Raw genomic sequence first — 15,559 nt, 5'->3', positions numbered from 1 at the left:
CAATATTCTGATGTTTCCAGCAAGTGCTAGGCTCGGGAAACCTATGTGATGAGTACTAGCATGCATGAGGGTTACATACCCATATACCTCCTGATCATTTAGAACTGAAGTGTCTTGATCCATCACTAGTATGTTAGAGTCCTCCTTTGAACTAAGATACATGTGATTTTATCCTGTTTGGAGGCTGAGTGGATACTCAGACAAGAAATCAAAATGAAATTAACAGTGTACAATTAGAAAATCTTCACTCTAAAGAATGCTTTAGGTATTGAACCAGAAGATAACTGTTGTGAATCTGGCTTTATAGAGCCATTACTTAGGTTGATTGCAGAGCATTGAGTGAATAATACTTTTATGTAGTATCAAGAGACAGTTTCTTCAGAATGAAACTGCTGACCAGTTTGCTGCTGATTTCTGAACACTGTGATTTTACTTTTTAGTGAAATACTTTTTAGTGAAATAGCATTACTGTAAAGACTGAGGTACTTGTAAAATTTATACCTTTAAAAACTATGTACCAATTTTTATGCATAGTTGAGGTATTACATATATAATAATGCTGTTGAGCCTGTTATATTCAAGGGTGATTTTACCTATTTTCACAGAAACATCTGTATGGCCAAATATGAGAGTAAAAGCTGTGATCATGGATCCAGAAATTGTGTTTGTTGCTAATTTGACGAGTGCTGATGCCCCTGCCTTAAAAGTTTCTTTCCAATGTGACTTATCTATGAATTCGGGAAAGCTTGCGCAGAGGATGACTGCTCAAGTGAAGGACTTCAAAGTGTTGGCTTGTGCCTTTCTCAGAGAAAAACAAGACAAGAGTGTTACTAAGGTATGAAAACTTGATTTCCAGAATGAAAAAATTAGTGACAACTGCTGGCAAGCATGTCTGTCTGTTGGTATATCCATAACACTCAGAAAACTCAGTTCTCATGTAATTATTATAAAGATAGGAAATCGCTGTGTGTATGCGGTGTGCCGTTTAAAAGTGAATCATTTGTCAGAATGCGCAAGACTTCATCACATAGATCTTTGTTTAAAACCTGTGTGGTGGATCATTACGTTGAAGTAAAGGCTTCTTAGTGAAGAAACTGCATCAGGGATTTTGAAGACTAAGAATACATCTACGCAACTTTGTTTACTGCAATTCCAGCAATTTTGCATGCTGGAATGAAGCACAGTAATGTAGAAAGAATGCTGTTACTTGATAATAGTTATTTTATTGGGTCAGCAGCCTTTTGCCAATGGGATTAAAAAATACAAGTATTTCAAAGGCTAGAATCCAGGAGTAACCTTAATCAAATCGTATTTCTCTCTCAGGTGTTACAACCATGTTCTCTGGTCATGGAAAATATGAGGCATGTTTCAGGGTTACAAACTGTGGTACTAACAGTTGAAGAACTTGTTATAAAGGTAAGTTAGATTATTAAAGCTGTCTTGGGAAGAAGAGCTTCATTTCTAAAATGAGCTGTAGTTTAGTTTTTTTAATCCATGTACCCCTATTGAAAACTTCTGTTTCTTCTATTAGTTTAATTTTGGAAATAGGCATTTTTGTTTTTCAAGGCTACTCTGAGTTGGAAAAATCATTACATATTTATTGCTTTGGTTATCTCTTGGCAAAAAAAGGGCAAATTTTAATATTGGATACTAGGATTCCTCCCACTAGTTTCTTCCAATTTTATGAAACAACCCTTTCCCTGCCACTGCCACTATTTTTCTCTTCAGAGAGGTTTATAAACAGGAATGTGCACAGAAGTGCATGTTAACTTAAGGCTCTTAATGTGATTTCCATGGTGATACACAATGTGAAATACAGTGTTCTTAGTAGGTAATTTATTAAGCAAATATAAAGTTATCTCTGAGTATAACTTGCTAACTCTCCTATAAAAATCGTCATACTTTTTTATTTCTGATTTGAAAGAATAGCCAGTAATGAAATTTAAATTGGAAATAATAGTATGTTGTGCTTAAAGCTTTTGACAGATGTACTGTGCCTTTAAGTGAAATGGTATTGAACTGATAGCTTTTTTGAACACCTTGAAATTCTTAAAAATTAATTTTTAAGTGTTGATGATTTACAGTTTAGGAGGGAAAAGTTGTCTGGCTGCTGTTGTGGGAATACCATGTATCGGTGAAAATGAAATTGCAATCTGAGAATATTCTTCTTGATCTGTGGGATTGTGAGAGAGGAACTAGGAAAGGTTGTGGGAAAGGAAAATAAGAGGAGGTACATGAATAGGTTCTGTTTCTGTTTTTTAGATAACTTTTTTTTAATGCCATATACCTGTATCAAGAACCTAAGAGTTACTTGCCATTTTCATCTGTCATGTATTTTATATGTTCATCAATTTTAAAATGTTTTGAGTAATAGAGGATTTTTTGTTGTTGTTGTTCAAGATCTCACCAATAATTCTAAATACTGTGGGGACCATTATGGCTGCCCTAAAGCCAAAACCAACAGAAGAGGATTCTAGAGGAACAACTGAAGTTTGTGAAAATTTGTGGCAAGTGAAGCCTTTAGATCAGTACAATGCTTGGTTTCTTGGTGTTGATGTAGCTACAGAAGCAACAGAAACTTTTAAGGACCCTGAGCATGCTGTGAAACAAGAGAAGTTTGACGTTGTAGTGAAATCTGTTCAGATCACCTTGGAATGTGGTCTGGGACATCGCACTATCCCTTTATTGTTGGTAGAATCTGTATTTTCAGGTGTGCTTAAGAACTGGTCCTCACTGATGGAGGTCTCTGCTGATATGTCACTGGAGGTTTGTACAATCAAATTATTTGCAATTTAAAAAGTTACTGCACTTACCATAATGTTCAAGTAACTTCACTTCTGGTAGTTTCTACCAGTAGTTGAGTTAACAATAGGTTTACATTATAATGGTCTTAGGAATTATTCAGTACTCAGGCAAGTATTGAGTAAGCATAGCATGTTTATTATAGGAATTATATAAAAAGATCAGCACTAATATACGTGAATTCAGTAGGAGCTTTTAACGGCAATTACTACTGTGAAATAATTAACTTCTATATAATAATAACTCCGTTCTTTACTGGTTATGCAAATAACCTTCTTTGCATTGTTAGGTGTGAATGTCATAATAGAGTATGGCAGATGCATACTTAATCATATAAAATGAGGTCCCAAAAGGGAGGAGGGGTGAGGAAAACAGCTGAAAGTAAGCTTCCGGAATTGCACCTGGCAAACAGTTCTTTATTCAGATTTGCAGTGTTTGAAGAGAGATGAATATTTATGCTGGCATTTAGATGAGTTGTTCCAGTGGGCCAGATCTAGACTAAAGAGTTTTTGTTCGGGCCAATTGCTATTTCATAGTAAAATGAAGTACTTGCATTGTTAAAGTTACTGATCTCAAAGTCATTCTCACAGACACCATAGAAGAGAACAGAAACTGCATTGTATTAATAAAATGTGTTAAACAAAAAGCTATGTAATTACTAAGCTGTTTGGTCCTATTTCTTTATAAGTTAATACTTTAAAAATTATGTCACTGAAGAAAAAACGTATGATGCATTTCACTTGTGTGTATTGATTTTTGAAGCTGTTAAAAACTAATACTAGACTTCTGAAATGTGAAACAGACTAAAACAGCTTTTTTAGTGTACTAATTACTTTAGGAAGGAACTTAGGAACTCATACTTAATTTTGATTCTTCCTTTGTTCATACTTAATTTTGATTCTTTCTTTAGGTCCATTATTACAATGAAACTTTTGCAGTATGGGAGCCTCTTATTGAAAGAATTGAAGGAGGAAAGAAGCAATGGCGTTTAAAGCTGGAAGTATGTAAATGTACTGGAAACTGTAAATACTTGGTTTGAATAGACGGTTTTATTTTGGTAATTTTTTCTAACAGAAAGGTGACCATTAAAATGCTGTTGCTTGGAGGGAGCTACAGAATTTCGCAGGGAAATACTCAGTCTGTAGAAATCTGAGTAATGTTACTTGTCTAGTGCATGAGCAAAGTATAGCATGCAACCACACACACAGAAATGGAATAAAATAACTTGTTTGCCTTCAGTATTGGTATAAAGTTTCCATGTTACTGACAAGTTTAAGATGTATTACAGATTTATGAGGTAAGGTAGGTATTCTTTGCTTGGAAAAAGTTTGAAGTGTAGAGCAAGCTTTTTCCTGTTATAGGAGGAAATAGTTCACTATGTTCATAATTGCCTATAGAAATTTTGGTTTTAGATGAAGAGTAACCCTGTCCAAGAAAGAAGTTTGATGCCTGGTGATGATTTCATTATTCTTCCTGAACCACAAACTGCAGTTAACATTTCTTCAAAGGATACAATGAATATAACAATATCCAAATGCTGTCTGGCTGTTTTCAGTAACTTGGCCAAGGTAATCCTAACAGGCAAAAGGTGCCAAATTATTTAGCTTTGGGGGAAGTTCTGACTTCTGAAGGGCTTTCTGTGCTGCTTTCTCAAGCTAGTGATTGTTTTAGAGCCCTGAGAAAAATGTTACCTAGCAGGAGTTTTACTCTGATAGCCCTTCAGGGGTAAAAAAAAAAAAAAAAAGGTGGTGCTGGCTTTTGCAAGGGAGGTAAATTTCTGTTAATATGTCAGAAGATGGATTGTAAGAAACATCTGTGTTTATTGGAGGGCTTTATTTTCATTCAGCTTGCTGCTTCTTTTTAAGACTTGTTCCATGGTAGAACTAAGAAGAGTGTGCGTTTTAGGGTTGGCTGTTAAACTGTAAAAGTAGAAAGTTCCATGTTTTTTAATTCTTTTTTCCTTATTTTTTCTTTTGGTAATGTGCACACTTCTGAGTGTCCAAAGCTTTTTTTTTTTTTTTTTTAGTGGGAGAAGAAATTTTGGTAACTATATGAAGTCATTTGCACAGAATCTTTCTCACTCCCAATTGTTTTAAATTTTAAATGAACAAGCATTCTCTAAGCTAGTGTATTGGGGGGGGGGAGTCAGGGGTCAGTTAATACTACTTCTGTGTAATAAAACATGTTAGTAAGCTTATATTGTGGTTAAGTACTAAGTATGTGCATGGTGAATGTGTTTGTGAATTTGGTGTACCATATCTTTTAGTTTTCTCTTACAACTCTCCAACAACAATGAAAATATCCATATGAGGAAGGAGCATGAATACTTAGCATGGTATCATTTGCTGTTAGCCACAGAACAGTGAAATTGCACATAATTAAACTTCACTTCTCTGAAATATTACTATAGATATCTATCTATGTATAGTGTGTATATAGGGAGTTTTATTTATATATATATTCAATATTTACTTATGGTTGCATACTCATTATTATATTAATTTAATTATGGATGTTCTTCATTGCAGGCATTTTCAGAAGGGACTGCATCCACATTTGACTATTCCTTTAAAGACACGGCTCCTTTCATAGTGAAAAATGCCCTGGGTGTTCCGCTCAAAGTGCTTCCTAGCTCCAGTTTTCGGATTGTTAATTCAGTTGAAAAAGCAAATGTGAACCTTGTAGAAAGTGGCCAGAATATGGAACTAGAATACTCAGTTTTTGAAGCTCCTCAACAAGGAAAGCTGTCTACGTTGCATCGGCAAGAGAGTTCCATCTTCTCTTTAAATTTAGGTATTGTAATAGGGAACATGGCATGTTGCTATACATTGAGAATGGGAAAAATGGGGGAGTCAGCATGGTTAAATTCAATGTAATTAAAATTTAGGGTGAGGTATGTTGTGTTGAAACTACTTCCAAGTACTGTTAGCAATTGAAAACAAACTAAAACCAGCTACTGCTGGCTTCTTAAAATGATGCAAAATTTATTCTGCCCAGTTTTCCAGAGAATGAAAAGTACAGTATTTTTCCTACCTCCTTGAACAAAATGGAAGATGCTTTAGTGTAGTCATTGATAGGTCATCTTAAAGACTCCTGAGACATAGGCTTGTGGGTTCCAACTCCTATTAAACAGGATCTTCATTTCTCAGCATCCTTACTACCTTTTTTTTTTTTTTTTGTAGTTATTTTGCTTAGAGCATTTATGAATATTCTGTATTTTCAGCTTTGCTAGAGAATATTGCTAGGGGCATAGGACATGATAACTCCTCGTACATAATTTTTTTCCCCCTCTCTTTCTAATTCCTTATGAAGATACTTGGCCATGATGAAAAGATAATGCTCAGTGTTGCAGTTGTTAACTTAAAAAACAGCGTAATCATCAAAATATGATGTTATGGAAAGTTAAGATCTTCAAGAGTTTACTGCCTTTAAGCTTGAGTTTTCCCTTGTGCTCAAATGCCATTTAAAGTTGGTTTTGCCAGAGGGCAATTTGACAATTGTTGCCGAGTCTAGAGAAACTTAAATATTGTTCAATTCTTAAAAATGGTAATGTGATTTATATTTTGCATGATTAACACTTGTGTATTTTTATGGATTAGAACTTCAAGGATACAACGAAGTAGTAAACATTCCCATTGCCAAACCAGGGCGGCGACTGTACAACATGAAAAGCCTTCTTGTTGATCGTACAGACTCTATTATTGTCCAGATAGATGCTACAGAAGGAAACAAGGTTGTTAGTGTACGATCTCCTCTGCAGGTAAACAAAATAAAACCTGAAATAAATATTATTTCTTCTGGGTGACTTGGCTTTTCTTACTTTTTTTTTTTTTTTAAGGTAGTACTTTTCCCAAAATCTAATTAAAGGGAAATTACTAAGTAATGTACTGTATTTGTTAAATTATTTTTTGTTTATACCATACACATTTTTTTTCTGGGAGATGAAAAGTTAGATTTTTGTTGTAAATTATTCTTTGTTTAGCTTTCTAATATCCTGAACACAGAGTTTGGAATACATACATTGTTTGTGGTTTATTTTAAATGCATTTTAAGCATGTTTTTCAATTCATGGAAATTATAAGGAAGCATAGTTTTCTTGTATGCTTGCATGTCGTTCTCCTTCAGAATTGTATTTGTTACTAAGATGTGTTTAAGTCTATTGTCCAGGTGAATGATTAAATCTACTATTTTTCTTCCTTTTTGCTATTCATATATTTTCTTTTAGAAATGAGTACCAAACAAATGTAATGAAAGGTTATGCTTTTTCATCTTAGATCAAGAACCATTTCTCCATCCCATTTATAATCTATAAACTGGATAGGGACTCCAGATCGCTGGAGCCGATTGGCATAGCTAAGCCAGAGGAGGAATTTCATGTTCCTTTACATTCATATAGGTATGTTCCTTTCTGTTCTATAGGGCTATTGTTTGCAAGACTGATACACAAATACAGCATTATTGTGGAAACTTAAATTTGTAGTTGGAACACTTCCTGGTTGGGTAAAACAAAATAAAAATCCAACAAACAAAACTGTCTTTATTAGGTAAATACACAGTGTGCTTGCAAAAACCTTCCATAAAGTCAGCAATTGCTTTCAGATGGGTGATGGTAGCTGTTGATGCAAGTATATTGTGTGTACCTGTTCTGTTCTTTTGCCGTAGGTGTCATTTATATGTTCGACCAACAGGAACATTAGAGGGTCAATTCAGAGAGTCCACGACTTACATTGCCTGGAGAGAAGAGCTACATAGAAGCAATGAAGTGAAGTGCTTGTTACAGTGCCCAGCCACTGAGATGAATTTTTTGCCTCTAATAGTCAGCTCAACAGCTGTACCCGATCAACTAAACTTTATTTCAGCATCTGGAGAGGAGTGGGATCCTGCCTACATTATCCACCTTTATCCTACGCTGACTGTGAGGAATCTTCTGCCGTACTCCTTGAGATATTTACTTGAGGTGGGTTATTCCATGTTTCTGTTTTGAAATGCTTTCCTTGATTTTAATGAAGATTTGCATACACTTAGAACTGGAGGTGAAAGTAGTATAGAAGATACTGAATGCTGTTTATTGTATTTTCTTTTGTAAGTTACAAAGTTGGTTGATGGATTAGCCCTGGGAGTTTGGGGGATTAGTTATTTTTCCTTTGGATCTACTTTGCCAGTTTCACTTTGCTCCTGAAATATTAATCCTGTATTGGAGTGGTCTACCCCTTAAATCCTTCTGAGACCCTGTTCATGTATTGCAGGATAGCTTTTGTTTCACAGGGAAAGATAAAAGGAAAAAAGCCTGAAAAGCACCTGTACTTTCTTCTATGTAGAAAGACAACTTGTCTCCATTCCAACACTGACTCTTAGTATACTGAGTGCTACTGTGAGGCCTCCCTTGCACAAATCAGAAGATTTCTTTGCAGAATCCTATGCAGATGTTCTTGCTCTACTTTTAGTATCTTCTGTTTCTAACACACGTTTTCACAGAAAAAGCTGAATGATTCTGGTAAATAGAAATGGTATGAGGATCTGCAACTATCATCCTAGTTTGTTCTTTTTTGTCCTGGTCACACAACTGGCTGTCACATTCCTTTAGATCATCCTTTTGCTTCTGTCTGCTATAGTAAGAGCACTATTACCAATTTTCCTTCCCTTCATTCCACTTCAGTACCCAAAGTTAATGTAGAACAGTGTGCCATTGCCTTAAATAAACCAGTAATTCAAATTGGTTTCTGAAGTAACTTCATCTGTAGGTGAGCTTATAGTCTTTATGTACATCAACTAACAAAGCCTGGCCACTGCTCAGTATGGTATGATACACTGTTTTTTTTAGCTAAAATGAGGAAAGCTGCTGTTCTGACGTGCTGTTCTCTAAGGAGAGCTGTGGTACCCAGCAGTATTGGCACAGCTGCCGGATTCCTGTCTTGTGTGTAGTTTCATGTGAAATGTCTTGGCTATGCATTTGCAGCATAAAAAAAAATCGGTATTGCACCTAGTAGCATTGCCATGGAAATGAGAACTCATTGCCAAAATCTACCGGAAGTCATGGAGGAAGGAAGGAACAAGGACAGGGGATACATTGGAACTCATTTGTCATCCTGAAATCTAGAATTTTTAGTCTTTACAGTCCTGCAAGAGAGTGCAATTGACCTCAGGTGATTCATAGGATTGGGATCAAATGAAAGTGATTGGAAGTTGGGATATATGGTACTAAAATGTGTAAAGCACGAGTACCCTGAAAGACAAGAAAAATGCTGTTTTGTGAATATGCACATTTTACATGTTAAAAGCTTAATTTGTTCCTTACAATTTTTACTACAGGGAACAGCAGAAGCCCGTGAATTGCTAGAAGGGAGTGCTGCAGATGTATTACATTCCAGAATCGCTCAGGAAATAATGGAGCTTGTCTTGGTAAAATATCAAGGCAAAAACTGGAATGGACATTTTAAAATTCATGATGGGATGCCTGAATTTTTTCCAGTGTGTTTCACCTCTGATTCTGCAAAAGCGATGACAGTGGACATTTACATACACACTAGGAGAATCGGAAGCCGTATGATCTTGTCTGTGTTCAGTCCATATTGGATAATCAACAAGACTTCGCGTGTTCTCCAATATCAAGCTGAAGACATTCATGTGAAGCATCCAGCGGATTACAGAGATATTGTTTTATTCTCCTTTAAAAAGAAAAATATTTTTAGTAAAAATAAGGTATGGTTATTTTAGGTGATGGTGGTAGTGGTATTAAAATCCTGCTTTGAAGCTGAAAACTGAGCTGCCCTTCCCATTCCATTCCATCTACACCCTCAGGAGAATTTTGTCTAAGTTTGGAAGCTGGGTGACCATATAAAGGGGGCAGGTCTTGAACAGTCAGTGGGTACCCTCCCAGCTTACCTCCCAGAAAATTCTTCCATCTGGTAGAGGAATTTAATGAACATATGCAAGATGGAAGTAAATACACCTGGGGAGGTGTGTTCCAGTGAATGAAGAAAAATCACAGACTTGTCTTAATCACCTAGGTGCTTTGACACTTAACATGCACAATGTAAATATTCTCTCCAGTGTTAAACCATACTTCTTTTATATTGTTTTGGCATAGTATTTGCATGGTCAAATGAAGAGTACTGTGGCAAAAGATACTTTTTTTTTTCTTTGTGATGTGACTCCTCTTTCCATTTTGTTGTATTTTTTTTCACCCAACAGTAATGGAAGCAGTTGAAGAAACAGTCTTGACAAGGTGTTACTTTGATTCTTTTCATTCCACTTCCCCTTCCAGTTTGTAAAGCACTACAAAATTGTATTTTTTTCCATCATTGTGTTTGCTCTCAGTAACCATAGACTGTTACTACCTTTATTGTTAGATTTTTCCCAGACATCAAGCATAGACTAACAAATGAGAATATGAATAATGATACTACATGCTTAAGCTTATCATAAGTTATAGAAGGTTTTAAAAGCACTTAAATGTCTTTTTAATACTGCTACATGTGATATAGAAGCACTCCATAATGCATGAACTTTAAAATTAATTTATTGAAGCATTTTCCATGTCCATGTCCTTTTTTTTGTCTTTTTTGTGTGTGCAGATCCAGTTACGTATTTCAACAAGTGCATGGTCCAGTAGCTTTTCCCTTGATACTGTAGGAAGCTATGGATGTGTCAAATGTTCAGCTAATAACATGGACTATCTGGTAAGAAAGCTCTGATGTGTTTTGTGGGGTCTTTTTAGGCACTTTTGTCTTGATTTCTTTCTTTTCTTCATTTTGAGGCCTTTGTTTCACTACTTATGCTGCTTTTAAATCGTGGAAATATTTAAGATCTATGTCTGGTGACAAGTAGTTTCACCAACAGAAATTCCAGTATGATTTGTTATTGTGTTTCACATAACAAATGTCTACTATTAGGCTGTTGGAAAATACAGTAACCTTGATAGTGAAGACAAAAGAGTTCATGTTCTAAACTTGTAAGTGTTGGGGATTGTTTAGAGCCTCACTGTAAACAGTGGCCATCTTTGTTTAAACTAATATCCAGAGCTAAGCAGAATAAAAATTGCAATTTATTCTGCTTTTGGAAGCACAGCTCCGAGTAATAGTGTAGAACTTCATTTCCATGTACTTTTTAATTGATTTCTTATGATATGATCATTTTAGGTTGTCTTGATTTACAGCAGAGGTGTTCCTGTTGGATTTTTCCCTGCTAAGCTGGTACTCATACTACAATTAAAACTGTTTGTTTACCATTGTGCTAGTCATACTGCATAATGCACCACATTTTACTGCATGCTTCTTTGTCCTGTTATTGCAGGTGTTCAGAACAGGAGTATTCTGTTAGCCTTTTTATTTACTGTCACGTTGGCTTTCCTTTACTTCCATTCTGACTTTTATTTGAATATTCATGTTAATTGTTTGATCAAATTGTCCTTGTTCAACAGGTTGGAGTTAGCATCAAAATGAGTAGTTTTAACCTTACCAGGATAGTTACGTTCACTCCATTCTACACAATAGCAAACAAATCTTCTCTGGAACTAGAAGTTGGAGAAATTGGTCCTAATGGCTCTTTTCCGACTAACAAATGGAATTATATATCAGCTTCGGAGGTAATATTTCTGTTTGCTTCCTTTGGGCATTATCATAGACGAATAGCTGGTTTCTAGCTGTCACCTAAGAAAATAAGGTTTCTATAAATGCTCCATCTTCTCTGCTGGTGTGATGTGGATGCTTCACACATCTCAAGGCAACATTTAGATAATTTACTGATTTTACTTGTTAATATCTCTTAGAGATGAGGGTGACAATTGGGGCATCTGAATAGGTGTCTTGCGCAAGACTGTTACTACTGTTTACTATATTAAAACTATTCAAACGGTTCAAGTGCTTATTTCTTGTTTTATAGTGTCTTCCATTCTGGCCTGAAAACTCATCTGGTCAACTTTGTGTAAGAGTAGTTGGCTATGAAAGCTCATCCAAACCATTCCTGTTTAAAACCCCAGATAATGGTACTCTGCTGAGGCTGGAAGAATTGGTGAGACTATGACTTTGTGTGGTCCATTTTTAATACTCTAATTTAGTTTTGTGCAATTGAACATAGTACAGCTTGATTCCCCAAGTTGACTGAGATGGAAGCCTTGTACTTTTAGGTCGTTGTGCATTGCACTTTAGTACTCTTTCATTAAAAAAAAAAGAAAGGGCTGTGAATCGAGTTGACAGTATTCTCAGGGTTTTCACAGTTTTCAGTGAAGATGATCTAGGTTTGACAAGCTTATAGGAAGCTGAACAGCTCTAGTGCTATTAAATTAAAAATGATTTACTATAATGGCAAAAGTTGTGAAATTGTCAGCTCTTGTCCTTGTGGGGGACTTCAACTTCCCAGATATATCCTGGAAATGCAATACAGCTCAGAGGAAGCAGTCTAGGAGGTTTCTGGAGAGCGTGGAAGATTCCTGAGGCAGCTGGTTAGTGAGTCTGCCAGGGGAGGCGTCCCACTGGACCTTCTATTCAAAAACAGGGAAGGACTGCTGGGAGATGTGGTGGTTGGAAACTGTCTTGGGCAGAGTGACCATGAAATGGTAGAGTTCTCTATTTTTGGTGAAGTCAAAAATAGACCAGTAAAACTGCTGTCTTAGACTTCTAAAGGGCAGACTTAGAGCTGTTCAGGACACTGGTTGGCTTTTGACACTGTTTCCCACAGCATTCTCCTCAAGAAACTGGCTGCTCGTGTCTTGGACTGGCGCATGCTTCGTTGGGTTAGAAACCGGCTGGATAGCCGGGCCCAAAGAGTCGTGGTGTATGGAGTCAAATCCAGTTAGAGGGCGGTCACTAGTGGCGTCCCCCAGGGCTCGGTGCTGGGGCCGGTCCTCTTTAATATCTTCATCGATGATCTGGATGAGGGCATTGAGTGCATCCTCAGTAAGTTCGCAGATGACACCAAGTTAGGTGCGTGTGTCGATCTGCTCGAGGGTAGGAAGGCTCTGCAGCAGGATCTGGATAGGCTGCACTGATGGGCTGAGGTCAACTGCATGAAGTTCAACAAGGCCAAGTGCCGGGTCCTGCACCTGGGGCGCAATAACCCCAAGCAGAGCTATGGGCTGGGAGATGAGTGGTTGGAGAGCTGCCAGGCAGAGAAGGACCTGGGAGTATTGGTGGACAGTCGGCTGAATATGAGCCAGCAGTGTGCTCAGGTGGCCAAGAAGGCCAACGGCATCCTGGCTTGTATCAGAAGCAGTGTGGCCAGCAGGGCTAGGGAAGCGATTGTCCCCCTGTACTCGGCTCTGGTGAGGCCGCACCTTGAGTGCTGTGTTAGTAAAATCTTAATTCTTTGTGAATTTAACCTCTCCTAGTATTCGGGAATGTGTATGTAATGATGGCATGTTCAGATATGCCTTTGGAGATAATGCTTCTCATAATTTGCTGAGATACAAATGATGGTGAAGATAACTTATCTCTCTAAGTTTGCTGAAGCAGCTGGAAACGTTGTTTTTAGAGCAAGATTTGATTTGGAGTTCTGTTGGCACACTTGTGTATTTTATTTAAGTGTATTTGTGTATTTTACTTTATTTATTTATCTTGAAAGCCATTAAAAGAAAGCGTTGATGTGATTTGTTGGGAGGTTTCATCAATAGAATTTTTCTGTGCATTGATTGCTTTGTTAATCATTCTTGTCCTACCTTTAAGAACTTTGGTACAGTTGTCTAGACTTTTAAACCTAACTTTCATTTTTGTAATTTGAATAGAAGGGAATGTCTGGCTATAGTTTTTACTGAACTTACTGAATAAAGTAATTTTAAAAATGTTATGCATCTAATTTTTGAAGTGATTTTTTTAAATAATTGGAATCTAATTTTTGAATCAAGTTAAACCTACAGATAGCTTGTGAATACTGCTAGTGTCTTAATTATGCCACTGACCTAAATGTTTGAGGTTACTGCTACTAGATAATGAAGATTGTTTCCTTTTTTTCATTTGTGAAAGACCTATGGAAGACAAATATAAAAGTAATAATTCAGTCTGTTCTAACTTGAGTTTATGTATAGAACAAATAATGAAATTTCTCTCTAACTTTCTCTTCAGAATGGGGGCTTATTGGTAGATGTGAATGTGTCTGAGCATTCTACTCTTATAAACTTCTCAGATTACCATGAAGGAGCTGCTCCAGCTCTAATTGTTAACCATACTTCATGGGACTCCCTCAGATATAAACAGAGGTATGTGAAAGAAACAATTCATCATTAGTTGTTTAACTAGTAGATATGCTTTGAGCAGAAAGTAGTTCTATTTTAACATCATGGTGAAAGGTACCATTAAAAAAATATACGCGTTTGAAGTATTTTTTTTCCTGCTTTTAATCAGTCCTTACAGCTTGAGAAAGTGGAAAGAGTAAAGTAGTAGTATAGATAGATCATAGTTCATGTGCAGTGGAGCTATAGCTGGACTTGTTTGGAGCTGGTAGCCTAGACCTTTCGTGCCTCACCCCTAAGAAGCTGTAGTAGTGGAGTATACAGTGCCATGGTCTGTATTGCTTAAAGCAGTAGTCTTAAACAGCAAATCCTATTGTCTTTCTTACCATTATTCTTTTTTTCTAACTGCAGTGGATTACAAGAGGAAATGGAGTTGAAACCAAAGCAAGTATGCCTGTTCGCATGGACAGATCCAACCAAAACAAGAAAATTGACTTGGGGCTACTCCCAAAATTTTGGTGAACATGACCTACTGAAGGTAAATCTCAGAAGGGGAGAAGTAAATACTTGAACTGGTCGAGGACTATAATAAGTCCAAAAATTTTCCAAGAGAAAGCTTCTTTAGTAACTTCTCATCTCTGTCTTGTCCTGCAGGAATTTTTTGAGTCTAGGTATTTATTTAGGTATTTGGATTAACTAACTGCCGGATTTCAAACAACCTCCAGCCTGTGTTTTCAACATGATTTTTGTGGATATCAAAGAAAAATAGAATTTGAGCCCTAGAGGTATCCAAATAATACTGTGGATGACTAATAGATCACTTTTCTAGCAGTGCTGCATTCAGCTTAAATAGTTATTTAGAGCTGGAGAAAAAACCTAACTGGTTGTGAGTGTAGCCTTCTATGGGAAATGTTTGCATGGAGTAAAAAACCATGCTCAGTGAGAGCTATTTCGTGGTTGTAGCTCACACAATTAAAACAGGCCAAGATCTGAACTGCAGGCACAAGAGCAATGATCAAGTTGGAAAATGAGTGAAGGGAAGGGGGAGAACAACTAAAAGGAGGGGTAAATCTAGGATAAGACTGAGCAAGTATTTTGTTAAGGAATGGGGAAGTGAGCACATACTGTATAGGCACTTTCTTGAGTTGGAATTTTTACATGTATTTTAAGATGGTTTCAGTTTGCATTAAAACTGTTTTCCTTGTAATATCATTATGATAACATACATGACTACTTTGGCCTTCTGAGGAATGGATTTTAACTACCTCTATTTCGACTCACAAATTAACAAACAAGAAATCTCTGCATTCAAAATGCAGAACTTCTTAAAATCATTAACCATTTTTACACCTTTGTGGTATGTGATTTAATTAATTCTACTCACATGACCTAATATTATCGGTCATTTCTTTCGCTGTAAAGACTTTGTTCCCTAATCATTGCCAGTGTTCTTATCTGCAATTATTGCTAGAATGCCTACACTTCAAAAGGAAAAACAAAAACAAAACAAACCAAAAATCCCACACCCTTCTTGCCAATGCTTGGAATGCAACATTGCACTAAATCAGCATGATAAAGTAAATAGAAAAAACAAAA

At 36.5% G+C, this 15,559-nt stretch overlaps 1 protein-coding gene across 3 annotated transcripts in view; it reads left to right on the top strand.

Moving 5' to 3' along the window:
* VPS13C (vacuolar protein sorting 13 homolog C) overlaps positions 1–15,559 on the top strand; it is an 88,893-nt gene that overhangs the window by 51,610 nt on the left and 21,724 nt on the right. For all 3 annotated transcript variants that reach the window (XM_038184884.2, XM_027465721.3, XM_038184885.2), the window contains 15 exons: positions 606–835; positions 1,324–1,416; positions 2,401–2,766; positions 3,713–3,802; positions 4,215–4,370; positions 5,331–5,595; positions 6,402–6,562; positions 7,077–7,198; positions 7,465–7,759; positions 9,112–9,501; positions 10,377–10,481; positions 11,222–11,386; positions 11,683–11,811; positions 13,857–13,990; positions 14,375–14,501. In XM_038184884.2, the coding sequence (XP_038040812.1) occupies positions 606–835; positions 1,324–1,416; positions 2,401–2,766; positions 3,713–3,802; positions 4,215–4,370; positions 5,331–5,595; positions 6,402–6,562; positions 7,077–7,198; positions 7,465–7,759; positions 9,112–9,501; positions 10,377–10,481; positions 11,222–11,386; positions 11,683–11,811; positions 13,857–13,990; positions 14,375–14,501 (2,828 nt within the window). The remainder of the gene's footprint in view (positions 1–605; positions 836–1,323; positions 1,417–2,400; positions 2,767–3,712; positions 3,803–4,214; positions 4,371–5,330; positions 5,596–6,401; positions 6,563–7,076; positions 7,199–7,464; positions 7,760–9,111; positions 9,502–10,376; positions 10,482–11,221; positions 11,387–11,682; positions 11,812–13,856; positions 13,991–14,374; positions 14,502–15,559) is intronic.

The sequence above is a fragment of the Anas platyrhynchos genome, chromosome 11 (assembly GCF_047663525.1).
Source record: "Anas platyrhynchos isolate ZD024472 breed Pekin duck chromosome 11, IASCAAS_PekinDuck_T2T, whole genome shotgun sequence".
In the NCBI taxonomy this organism is placed as follows: Eukaryota; Metazoa; Chordata; class Aves; order Anseriformes; family Anatidae; genus Anas; species Anas platyrhynchos.
Note: the sequence above shows the minus strand (reverse complement) of the source record. Positions and strands in the feature narration are given on the sequence as shown.